The 12,141-nt window shown below is 36.7% G+C and overlaps 2 protein-coding genes across 3 annotated transcripts; one reads left to right on the top strand and one right to left on the bottom strand.

Moving 5' to 3' along the window:
* Positions 1-122: 122 nt before the first annotated feature.
* pdia8 (protein disulfide isomerase family A, member 8) lies at positions 123-5,245 on the top strand. Its single transcript, XM_073858132.1, has 13 exons — positions 123-482; positions 879-957; positions 2,010-2,127; positions 2,219-2,326; positions 2,495-2,626; positions 2,779-2,890; positions 2,968-3,093; positions 3,260-3,442; positions 3,589-3,697; positions 3,772-3,900; positions 3,987-4,066; positions 4,168-4,225; positions 4,382-5,245. The coding sequence occupies exons 1-13, from the start codon at positions 328-330 to the stop codon at positions 4,469-4,471; spliced, it is 1,479 nt and encodes a 492-aa protein (XP_073714233.1). The 5' UTR covers positions 123-327; the 3' UTR covers positions 4,472-5,245.
* Positions 5,246-6,618: 1,373 nt separating this feature from the next.
* On the bottom strand, positions 6,619-11,384 carry csnk2b (casein kinase 2, beta polypeptide). Of its 2 annotated transcripts, none has more exons than XM_055219874.2 (7): positions 11,302-11,384; positions 10,702-10,782; positions 9,033-9,135; positions 8,743-8,858; positions 8,544-8,619; positions 7,544-7,733; positions 6,619-7,433 (listed from the first exon to the last, which is right to left on the bottom strand). In XM_055219874.2, the coding sequence occupies exons 2-7, from the start codon at positions 10,771-10,773 to the stop codon at positions 7,343-7,345; spliced, it is 648 nt and encodes a 215-aa protein (XP_055075849.1). In that variant the 5' UTR covers positions 10,774-10,782; positions 11,302-11,384; the 3' UTR covers positions 6,619-7,342. The 2 variants fall into 2 exon arrangements, with proteins under 2 accessions (XP_055075849.1, XP_073714232.1); XM_073858131.1 differs by lacking the exon at positions 11,302-11,384 and adding an exon at positions 10,926-10,949.
* Between the last annotated feature and the right edge of the window lie 757 nt (positions 11,385-12,141).

The following is a 12,141-nucleotide window of genomic DNA, read 5'->3' as shown; positions in this document are numbered from 1 at the left end:
TGTAACAAATAAATAATTTTATTGATTTTTACTATATAAATAATCTATATATTCATTTTAATTCAAACACTTACAGTAGTACAAAGAATCTTCCATTAGGGGAACACATAGCGGGATGCGCTATGAGTGACAGAGAAATCCACCAATGGCTGGTTTACATCTCATCAGCTGTAGAATTCTAGCCAATCATCGCCTACCTCCGTGACACATTCCGTTTTCATCCCGCCCCCTACACGGGCACGCAAAGAACGGTATAAACCGCCCGGTTAGAATCGTATGTGATTCTTTTGTAGTTCACTTTGTGTTTTTGCAGTTAGAGCGTTATTCATGAAAACGATGCTGAAGAACATTTTTGTGTTAGTTGTGTGTATGTTGAGCTCGTCATTGTGCGCGCGGAGTAATGTGGTCGAGCTCAAAGACGAGGACTTCGATTACCTCGCGCCCGAGCACGAGACCCTGCTGGTGAAGTTTTATGCTCCGTGGTGAGTGACTGATAATACATTTATAAATATAGCCATGGAAATGTAAACATTATGTGTTATAATAAGAATAAGAACGTTATTTCTCATGCACTGGCTGCGCATTTTATTGTATGGTGTATTGTTGTTCCGGTATAGTGAGCTGTCCATGGTACCTGAATTCAGCTGACTTCCGATGCAAGAGCTTCACGTTTTCACAATACTTATTATAATTGATGAAATGTTCATAATCTTAGCATAACTGTCATTTTTGCAAGATTTTAAGAAAACTCTTGACAGAAGGTACATTATTATCCATATGTCGATTGTAGTGTTTAGTATTATTGCTGAATCCTTTACCTCATTACAGCAGTTGATTTATCTTGTCCGGGTTTTTTTGTTTCTGTTTGTTGTTTACAGGTGTGGCCATTGTAAGAAACTTGCCCCAGAGTTTGAAAGTGCTGCTACTCGACTGAAGGGAACAGTAACACTGGCTAAGGTGAATGCTGTAGATGTAAATGTAGCATCAAGTCACATACATACTTAAACCAGAAAGGATCTGCAGCCATTTGCACAAACTGCTTAGACTAGTCTTTCAAAGTTAGTAATCTTTTTTTTTTCTTTAAGACTGGTCATAACTTTTTAAAGTAAAATAAAAATGGTAGAATTTGAAGTCAAAAGTAAGACTCTTGTCTAATTAAACTAATTACTGGTTTGACAGATTAGTTCTTAAAGGTGCCCTAGAATGTAAAACTGTAGTAACCTAGGCATACATGAATAATAAGAGTTCTGTACATGGTAATGACATATCGTGAGCCTCAAACAAGGATTCCTTCTTCCTATGTAAACCACACGCATGCAAAAGACAGCTGAAAAACAGGCCAATCTCAACATAACACTGACTGTGACCTTACAGTCGAGATGTACGCCCCCCAACATTAAATTAATTACAATGTTGCTACAATGCTAACAAAGTTGTGACTGCTGAGTTAGCGCTATATGCTAGTTAATGCTGTATGCTAGCGTTTAAGATGAAGTTCTACTATTGACGTTACAGTTACATTTTGCAGGTCCATACTGAAAAAAACACAATCTTACCACACAGAAACGTCCATTATCAATCTCCGAACAATTGATTATTCCTCAAAATCTGTATCTTCGTCTGATACAGGCTCAAACATCAGCTTTGCACACACACAGAGCTACTGAACTGAACTGCTCTGTGAAACAGCCAATCAGAGCAGAGCTCAACATTATTATTCATGACTCTTTCAAATAAGGTAATGATAGACCATTTCATTCCAAAGGCAAATCCCCATCACCTCACTCTCTGCTGGTACATCTATCCCCGTTAAAGAGGGGGGGGCATGCCAAATATGCTTTATCTCATTACCCTATTAGTTACATGTTAATGTGAACTCATGAATTATCTGTTCAATGTCTAAATGTGATAAAGCATCAAAATGGTGTTTAGGGGTGTGGATAAATACTAGAGATGATTTAATTGAGTAATATCTTTGATTATAAGACGCTTGACATTCTTGTCTTCAGGTGGACTGTACTGCCAGTACAGAAACGTGTAAGAAATATGGGGTCACCGGATACCCAACACTCAAAATATTCAGAAACGGACACGAATCTTCATCGTATGATGGGCCACGCTCAGCTGGTGCGCTTTATGTCTTACTTTATGTGTGTTTATGAGTAGAAATATGCATGGTATTATTATTATTGTGGATTAAGTGTCCAAATGTTTGCAGATGGAATTGTGAGCTATATGAAGAAGCAGGCAGGACCGGACTCTGTGACTTTACACAGTGAATATGACCTGGAAAACTTCATTAACAACTTTGACGCCAGTGTAGTTGGTAATTGGTTATTTATTGGTTGCCTTTCATATGTTATGTATATTGTATATAATCTCTTTATTATATGGTGTTTTCACAGGACTATATCATTCATTGTAGAAAATGTATTTGATGTAAACCAGATTGTCAAAGCATTTCATCATGCATCTTTTCTCATCTGTTTCTCAGGGTTTTTCTCCGGGAGTGACAGCTCTCAACTGGCCGAGTTCCTTAAAGGAGCCAATTTAATGCGAGACAGCTTCCGCTTTGCTCACACCACAGACCTCGAACTGGGGCGCAAATACGACGTCACATCAGAGTAAGAGCCAACATTTAAAAGAAATCGAATAAAAAGACATGAAACATTGCACAGCCTATAGATGTCTTACTCAGTAGTTGCTGCTGGCTGGGTTGGAGGAGAGAATATGAGCAACTGCCGAGTGTATTAACGGGAATGCTTTTCCCTACAGAGTCTGTGCTTCTCTTCAGACCCCCGAGACTGAGCAGTAAGTTTGAAGAGAGTGTAGTGCACCACAGAGGATCCTTGTCCATCACAGGCCTGCGGCGCTTCATTAGAGATAACATGTGAGCAGACACGTGCACGTCATACACTACCACATAAGATAAGTACAAGACAATGAATTATTGCTATTGCTCTGCAGTTTTGGACTCTGTCCCCACCTGACCAAAGAAAATAAAGATGCTTTGAGGAAGAGAGATTTGCTGACTGCATACTATGACTTGGATTACCTTCGCAATCCTAAAGGCTCAAACTACTGGCGAAACAGGTCGGTAAATGTTTATACCCATACAACAGACCACTCTGGGCCGGATCCGCGCCGAAGTCAGCGAATCCTTTGCAGGTCCCGGTCGGAGTCGTCCTTCTTTTTCTTTTACATTTGAGCTGTTCATTCTATCTCTCTGTATGATTTTCTCTGTCTTGTTTATGTTTAGAGTATTAAAGGTTGCATCTAAGTTCAGTTCTCAGAGTCTGTTGTACTCGGTGGCTAACCGTAATGACTTTCTGGAAGAGCTTGAAGATGAATTTGGTCTGGGGACATCAGATGGAGCCGAGCTGCCCTTTGTCACCATCAGAACACGAACGGGACACAAATACACCATGAGGGAGGAGTTTACGTAAGTAACATCCTGTTTTAGAGTTATTTAGTCCGCAGAATCTATACTGAATTGTTTCTATGTCTGTCCTTCGATTGAAGCTTCTTATGTCCTTACAGTAAAGGCTTTAATTTTCTGTGTTTAACTTTAAATATATCCCTCCTCAGACGAGACGGGAAGTCTTTAGAGAGTTTTCTAGAGGACTATTATGCTGGCCGACTTAAACGTTATATTAAATCAGAGCCTGCGCCTGTCAAAAACGATGGCCCGGTCAAGGTTAGTTCAACTTTGATTTGTGGAGATTTACAGCATCACTATAAAATATACAATAAGCTTGTGTTTGTGGACAGGTGGTTGTGGCAGATACTTTTGAAGAGATAGTAAATGATCCGGAGAAGGACGTCCTTATTGAGTTTTATGCTCCGTGGTGTGGCCACTGTAAAAACCTGGAGCCCAAATATAAAGAGCTCGGTGAACAGGTACATCGGCAAACATCAGGGTACCTCTGATTTCTTTCATCTCTAATGAATCATGTCACGTTTTTCTAATCTTTCTGGTCTTTCAGCTATACAGTGATCCCAGTATTGTAATCGCCAAGATGGATGCGACAGCCAATGATGTCCCGCAGGGCTATGATGTGCAAGGGCATGTGTTCATATCTTACCATCACTCATCAAATCTTATTTGTATTATTGATATAAATATAAAAAATGGCATAATAAGTAATGTTTTGATATTTTTTACAGTTTTCCCACAATATATTTTGCCCCTGCTGGACGGAAGGATGAGCCAAAAAGATATGAGGTACAATTCATGGCAACCTTAACCGTACTGTTTTTTGGGTTGTATCTTGTAACGTTCATATTTTTAAGTTGTCTGGACTCGCATATGAATTGTGTTCATTATATCTTTATCATTTTTTATTGCATTTTGTTGTAACATTAATCAATTTGTTTACAGGGAGCTCGTGAAGTGAAAGATTTCATCAACTTTTTGAAGCGTGAGGCGTCAAATTCCCTAGTGCTAAATGGAGTGAAGGAGGAATTATAAATATGCTATTATGAAATGTATTTATTTATTTATTTATGAGGGTTTATGATGTAAAAAATGTGAATTTAGTTTGACTCTGCTGAGCTCCAGAGTCTGAAACGCAGTTAAGCCATCAAAATGCTTAAAATAAAAAAAAACTAATTGAAATAAAAACAATCTATTATTTAAAATGTAAGTTTCAAATTGTCCACTTAATAGAAAATAGACTGTTACTTATTTACGGTATAGCCCTGTTTTGGTGTTTTATCATTGCTGTTTATTGTTAATATCTGTTGCATGAGCTTTACTGACTTTTAATCTGTGCAACTACTGGTCAGTCTGCATTTATTATTGTTGTTCATCATTTATGTGACTATTTATTTTGATTTGTGTCTATTTGGATACAGTCATGATCATGTCATTCAACGCCATTGGATGGTAATTTCCACTGATTTGCTACGTGAACTGATCAAATGGCATGCTGCCTTATTTTCTATAAATGTTCATCAAAAGTAAGCAAATGAGCTCTATTGTGACTAATAGGTTGAACATAATAGCTAAAGGTATTTAACTGTTTGTGGTATTTGGGTGCAGGATGGATGCTGTAGTTTATAGCCTACAGTAAATTGTTGTTGTCAAGTTTTCTACAACTTCTGCCTTAAGATTTATGATGTAGGTCATTTGTTTGACATTTTAAAGTTCTCTGTTCAGCTGAATTTGATATTTAACGCTAAACAAAGCAAATAATAAACGAAAGAAATTCTGAACTTTGCTAATAAAGAGAAATGACTTGCTGAGGGCTGTTTTTTTTCAATACTGTTGAATTCACCAGCAATATACTTGTGCTAAAATACCAGCATGTGTCATCATCAGTCTAAAATAGGCCTAGTACAAGCGTATTTAAGACAGGTAGTATAAGCTTTAACTATAGAAATGACCATAGGTGATGTTAGGACCAGATTGACTACTATATTGAGAGCTTACACTACTGGATTCAGATCAAGCAAGATGTTCCTGTCACATCTAAAAAATTATTGTATGTGCACCACAAATGTAAAGGACAACTTTTGATTCATATTACATATTGAGCATCAATATATTATGTTAATATTATAAAGATGTACAGAAGTGAAGAACAAAATATATAGGATATAGACTGATTATGGGCATTTGGCAAAAAATATTTGTAAAAATATCATTTAAAATGTACAATTTTTTTTCAAAAATATTAAAATATTATATATAATATTATAAAAATATTTGTCCATTTAAAAAAATAAATATATTTATATTCACGTCGCACTGGAAAAAACTTATGTTACAAACCTGTAAACATAACAGGTTTAAAAAGATTTAAATATATTTTCAACTGCAAAAATATACTTTTTATATTTTATACATACATACATTTTATACAAACTTTATATAAAACTAAATATATTTTAAAAATTAAAATAAATTTAAGCGTTACTTTTTAAAAAATGTATATATTTATGTATATACATTTAAAAATATTTTTGGCCAGAGAAATTATACATGCAAGCTGCACAATAATAACATAACACACAACAGTAAAATAATATAACCCTACATGATTCTGGACAGTGGTGATGCAGTGCACTATAGTACTTAAGTAACACAATAAGGTTCATTAGTTAACTACATTAGTTAACATGAACTAAATAATGAACTGCACTTATACAGCATGTATTAATGATCATTTCAACCATTACTAAAACTTTAATAAAATCTTGTTAATGTTAGTTAATGCACGGTGAACTAACATGAACAAACAATTAAAAGCTTTTTTTCTATTAACTAACATTATCAAAGATTAATAAATACTGTAACAAATGTATTGCTCATGGTTTGTTCATGCATCAACTAATGTTTATAAATGAACCTTATTGTAAAGTGTTACCCTTATTTTTTGTATATTAAGTACAAAATGAATGCATAAAAAATAGTATTTAAAACACAAAGTGCATTTTAGTGCACTTTGTCATCGGGTAAATGTTTTATAGGACACAAATAATATAATGCTGCTTTCATAACATTCACAGAGAATTTAATTATTCTTAAAAAGCGCTCGAAAGCTTTTGTCGGTAAATATCCTAAAGCTTTAATATTCTCAAACCCGTTACAGACATGGACAACGCCAGCACAAGTTATAGGAAAAGACATTTATTGTGAATTCTGAACCCTGGTTCCTCAACAGCTGTAAAAGAAAGAAGGGGGAAGAACACACAAAAAACAAAGCACTCACAAAAAATACAGGGAAGAAAACCTGGGCCCATTCCAAACATAAAAACGTCCTTAACTGTAGTAAAATCTCTCATAAGTAATCCCGACACTGGAGGAACTCAGCAGGTCGCCTCTATTCTGAAGAGGAATGCAAAACTGATCATTAAAACTAAATACTTAAATGTTCAGCCTTTCCATGCAACAAATGTTTAAAGTAAGCTAAATATCTGCTCTAATCAAAGAGGAGAATGAATGATGTCAACCATACAGTATGCCATGAACTGATAGTGAGATCAATTCCTGATAATATTGAATGGAACCATTATTTGACCTTGATGATCTAAAATAAACATGAGCAGAGCCGTCTTACAAGAGCAACATTCATGTATCTATCTTTAATTATAACTTTAATTTCTATCTTAAGGTTAAGAACTCAAATTGATTTACAAGGAACACCCCATTGTCCGTACAGAGTTTCAGAGGTAAGGTTTTCGTTTCTCCCCAAAGTGTGTAATACAGTCTCACTCTCTCCACATTTCAATGTGTGTCGCTCGAATCTAGTATAAACTGTAGTCGAAGAGTGGGACAATGTAGACAGACACGCACGCAACCCACCCGATCCCACCCCCCTCCCATGTCTTCATGTTCTTAACGGATTGCTTTGACGGGGCTCTTGAAGCTGGAGGCTGCCTGCAGCTGTAGCTGGTAAGCCATTGGGTGAATCTTAAAACCATACAGCCTGCAAAAAAAGAAAATAACTTAAGCTTTACAGTCTCTATGGTGTAATTTAGAGATATTAATCTATTCAAGTTAAACAGTAGATGGTTGCTAAATAAAGAAAACACAAACCTGGGCACAAACTGGTTGGCAGGCCTCTTTGGCCGGTACTCAGGATGCACCATAAAGAGCATGTGTGGGAAGCCAGTACCAAAATAGGCTCCATCAGTGTGATGGTGCCTGGATGACTTCGGTGTGTACACATCCATACATTTAGGGCAGTACAGCTTAACCATGGCCTCACCAGGGATGTCAGATAGCCCTGGAAACCAAAAAAGACATGATATTCACTTATCTTGAATGTTACTGGCACAGATGCTTCATTTGCTTCATCAAAAACATCCTTAGCTTATAATACTATTCAAGCATTCATTATTGTGTACAACACTGCCATGAATGCTTATTCATTAAAGGGATACTTCACCGATTTAGCATTCAGCTTTGTATCTGTAGAAACCCGGCAGTATTACTGAATGACCATGTTTCCCTCCATCATTTCCCCCTGAGAGGAGAGAGATCTGCATTTTGGTTCTGCAAAAAAGTCCTCCGATGATGCAAAAATCGTCATATTACATCATCGGAGGACTTTTTTGCAGAACCAAAATGCAGATCTCTCTCCTCTCAGGGGGAAATGATGGAGGGAAACATGGTCATTCAGTAATACTGCCGGGTTTCTACAGATACAAAGCTAAATGCTAAATCGGTGAAGTATCCCTTTAACTTTGTCCCCGCCAGCGCCAGCAATTTTTATGATTTTCACAAAAGTTTAATGCTTTCCAGACAATATTATATGGGAAGGTTTCTTCCAAAATACCACATTTTGAGCAAGAGGCTGAGATATTTGCATTTTTGTGAAGAACTTATGATAGAGATCAGATACAAAGCGATCCTCAAAACATACAAAGAGTTTTTACTGTTTGCCCTAAGATGTTACTTCCAGGTTTTATAAGATATAAGTAAATATTATAACTAAGTACATAACGAATATTACTAATAACCAAGTAATATTTTTCATCATAATGAGAAGTAAAAGCAGCGAAAACAGGTTTAATATGATGCACTAAATACCCACCAATAGGCAGCATTGGCTGATTCTCACAGTAAACGCGAGGGCAATAGCCAAAGTCACCCTGTTGATACTTCTCTAGCTGAAATCAAAAAGCAAAACATCATGAGACAAACATCACAACCCAGCACTGATTCTGACAGCTATAATGCTCTCAGAAATAATAAAAAATGTATATGAAATTGCGGGTTGAGTTGAGACGTACCATCTGGGCAATGCCGCGGTTAGTGAGGATGTACCGTGCGTGGATGAGTCCGTAGAGCATTTCAGCAGCCTGCTCTATCAGGTCGCTCTGATTTGGGTTGTCCTCAAGCTCCTCATCTGAAATTAATCAAAATTTGTTCATAATGTAGCTATTAAAAAAAAAACACAGTGTTTAGCAGTACAATGTCAATGTCAAATGATAAAAGCAGCAATAGTACAGATAAATAAACCATTCTGATAAACCCATTTTTGGAGGAACCAAGACTTGTGTGATATCAAAACATCACTGACCAGGTTCCAGATCCAGGATCATATCAAGGGCTTGTCTGTAATGGGGAACTTGCTCATTGAGTCCTGTAAGATTAAACTTGTCCTGAATGTAGTCTTCATCCACCTGTAATACACAATGGCAGGTAAGAATCATATTTTTACAATAGCGAAAAAGGAAGGGATGCCAAGACTAAGGGGCTGATCACACCAAAAGCGTTTATGGCAGTTGCAGGTGCCTTTTTTGAATGATATTCTATGGGCAGGGAGCGTATGCGCGCTTTTTATGCGCGCCGAGCACCTTGCGGTTTTTGCAGCCAGCCGCAGCACACGCTTTTTAAGGAGCGCTGAGAGCGGAGAAGCACCCGATGTCATTCGCGTCTTTAATTGTCCAAACGAATGAGGGGAGAGGCGGGCCTTACGTTGTGGTGAGGGAAGTTTACAGTTGCGTTGAAGAACCGGACTCCACTTGCTCACTCTCTCCTGCGTGCTTGTGCACCTCTCACCCTCAAACAAGGTCAGAGCAAGCGCCCTTTTTTTAACAGTTAACAGCAAAAGAGCGCTCATGCTTCAATATTTGATTGACAAGACAGCTGACTCGGTGGTTGCTTAGCAATATAAAAAGCCGCGTCGCACAGCTCTTTTTTTTTAAAAAAGTGCGTCGCGCCTTGCACTTCCAAGCGTTTAAAGCGCGTTTGGTGTGATTAGCTCCTAACTGTGCGTTCACACCAGATGCAGAAAATCTTTGAGTTTACTTGCTACATTTGCACCTGAAATTCTTGTCATTCGAGACATTCACGCATTGGAGGGGCTTATACAGCTCAAATTGAGTAAACTTACTATGTTCAGATTTTTCAACTCAATTTGCGCCGTAGGATGCCTATTCGCGTCTTTGCATTGACTTAACATGTTAAACACTCGCGCTTGCCACCTCTTCTGCGTCTGGTGTGAACGCACCATTAACATCATTTATTACATGGCTCGTTGGAATGCTTGATTCTGATTGGCTAGTCGTGACATTCGCAAGTGTGTTATTCCCAGATAACAACTGCTCAAAACTAATAATGCACGGTAACCCGAATGCTGCAAATCATTTTGACAGGTACAGTTTAATATGACAATAAAAATGGTATATAAATAAATATGTCTTTTAATAACATGTATGACATATTTACAAACGATTAAACCAAATGATGTGCTTATGGCATTTGAACGTCTTGCCTTACCTTAAAACCGAAGACAAAAAAATGATTTTCCTTGTGGAAGGTCTGCATGTGTTAAAAGTGAGCTAATAAAATATTTCAAATCAATATTTAATGCTCCTTACCTTACTTATGAGGTAAATAGTCGTGTATTAAGCGGGATAAGGTACAGGCAGCCGGCTGTTATTGTGAAATTTGCCCCTTTAGTGGGATACAAGACCCCACGCTTATGCTGCCTATACATTGTAGGTATGTTGACATTCTGTATCAAACAATTGATGCCCATTCCAACTAAAACAGTAAATGTTTATGATTTAATTAAATTCTGAGCTTAGGGGTGTTTGAAAATGTTGTCATCATACCTACACATTGTCCCTTACTTAAATATACTACAATATTAAGACAGCATACACCCCCTTTCTTAAGTGATAACAAAACAGTGGAATTATTAATACAACTGTACAAAAAAGACTGTAACCATAAACACAAACCTCACAGAAGAATTCGTTTCCCCGTAGACCACAAAACCAAGAAATCCACGATACTTCCTCGGAGCTACTCATGTTGGGAAACTGGGGAGATAAACAGAGTAACATTCCAAAATAAAACACCCTTTATACTTTACAGGTAATAAACTATGTTTTAAAAAATATAGAGGTTACGATAGTTAGTTAAATATATATAAAGTATAGAGCCGCGTAAACATTGACCCGACCTGTATTGGCGCACGTTAAGATAGGCTGCTGGTTATCTTCTCTAGCCTTCGCAATAAATATTCCAATAATGGGGGTAACTTACATCCGGACCAAGAATAAAGACAATTTTGTGTTAAAATTGGGTTTTGGCAATAATAGACATTTTCATGTGTGTGTACTTTTTATTGCACTGAAATAACGCAAAATTGGTTTAGCATATCTAGCTAACCCGTCAGACTAGGCCGCAATAAATTATTAACTGTATCTAAATATCTGTCGACCGGAAAGAGTCTTTATTTATAAAACTAGCATTAAATGTACAAAACTAGACCAAAACTGTATAACAATTTAAACTGTTAAATGTTTGATTCTCATTAAAACGTTTATTCGTGTTACCTCAAAGATCTCCCGAGTCGACGTTAGCCGCAGCGACACACTCGAACGCTGATTGGCGTGTTCCGGTCTTGATCACGTGATCATAAGGCAGGTCACTTCCGGCTGCACTAGTTCGGTTGGAGGGATTTGTAGTTTTTTTTGTAGTGTCTAATAAACACCGAATGAACGTCAGCATTTTTAATTACTTTTACTTAAATTTTCCATATTTATAGTGCCGAATCTTACAAATAAACAAATCCTGACTTTCATAGTTACATGTATAATATTAAAAATATAAAAAGTATAACATTCAAAAGAAATGTGGTGTTGTGCCCAATTTTGGCATTATGCTTACCCTCTACTGATGCCTGATTAGCTTATCCTAACTCCACCCATACACGGAAAGTCATAAATTAGAATTTTTTTTGGCGCCACATTAATTCATATTTTTAACAAAACTAGTTATAATTGAAATTTTGAAAACAATATTTTTCACATGTAATGTAACCTTAGGTTGCTCTGGGGCACTGTCAATTCAACACTTTAAACTGCTTTTACTAAAACATTTATTTGCTTTCTACTAAATATGCATAATAACATCATTATGTCATTGATAGTGCAATTATAAATAAACCTGTTACATACAGAAAAGGTTATTTTTGTAAACATGCATGGTCCTTATATGTTAAAGCTCCTCCCCTTTTAAAATAGCTAATAACTTTAGTTTCCCATACAGCCTGGAATGTTAAAGGAATAGTTCACTAAATTATATTATTTCACCTCAGCAGACACTTAATAACTATTTTTGGATTTGTTGATGGATGGGCGTAGCTTTAAAAGTAACGCAATATCCAATAAAAT

Source organism: Misgurnus anguillicaudatus, chromosome 20 (genome assembly GCF_027580225.2).
Source record: "Misgurnus anguillicaudatus chromosome 20, ASM2758022v2, whole genome shotgun sequence".
Classification (NCBI taxonomy): domain Eukaryota; kingdom Metazoa; phylum Chordata; class Actinopteri; order Cypriniformes; family Cobitidae; genus Misgurnus; species Misgurnus anguillicaudatus.
This window is presented reverse-complemented; position numbering and strand designations above follow the sequence as displayed.

Excerpts from the sequence above, each read along its gene's own strand:
- pdia8 (XM_073858132.1), top strand. The coding sequence starts at position 328 with ATGAAAACGATGCTGAAGAACATTTTTGTGTTAGTTGTGTGTATGTTG. Across the intron at positions 2,627-2,778 it reads ATACGACGTCACATCAGAGT|CTGTGCTTCTCTTCAGACCC; the intron begins AAGAGCCAACAT and ends TCCCTACAGAGT. Across the intron at positions 4,067-4,167 it reads CAGGGCTATGATGTGCAAGG|TTTTCCCACAATATATTTTG; the intron begins GCATGTGTTCAT and ends TATTTTTTACAG.
- csnk2b (XM_055219874.2), bottom strand. The coding sequence starts at position 10,773 with ATGAGTAGCTCCGAGGAAGTATCGTGGATTTCTTGGTTTTGTGGTCTA. Across the intron at positions 9,136-10,701 it reads GAAACGAATTCTTCTGTGAG|GTGGATGAAGACTACATTCA; the intron begins GTTTGTGTTTAT and ends TGTGTATTACAG. Across the intron at positions 7,434-7,543 it reads GCCAACCAGTTTGTGCCCAG|GCTGTATGGTTTTAAGATTC; the intron begins GTTTGTGTTTTC and ends CTTTTTTTGCAG.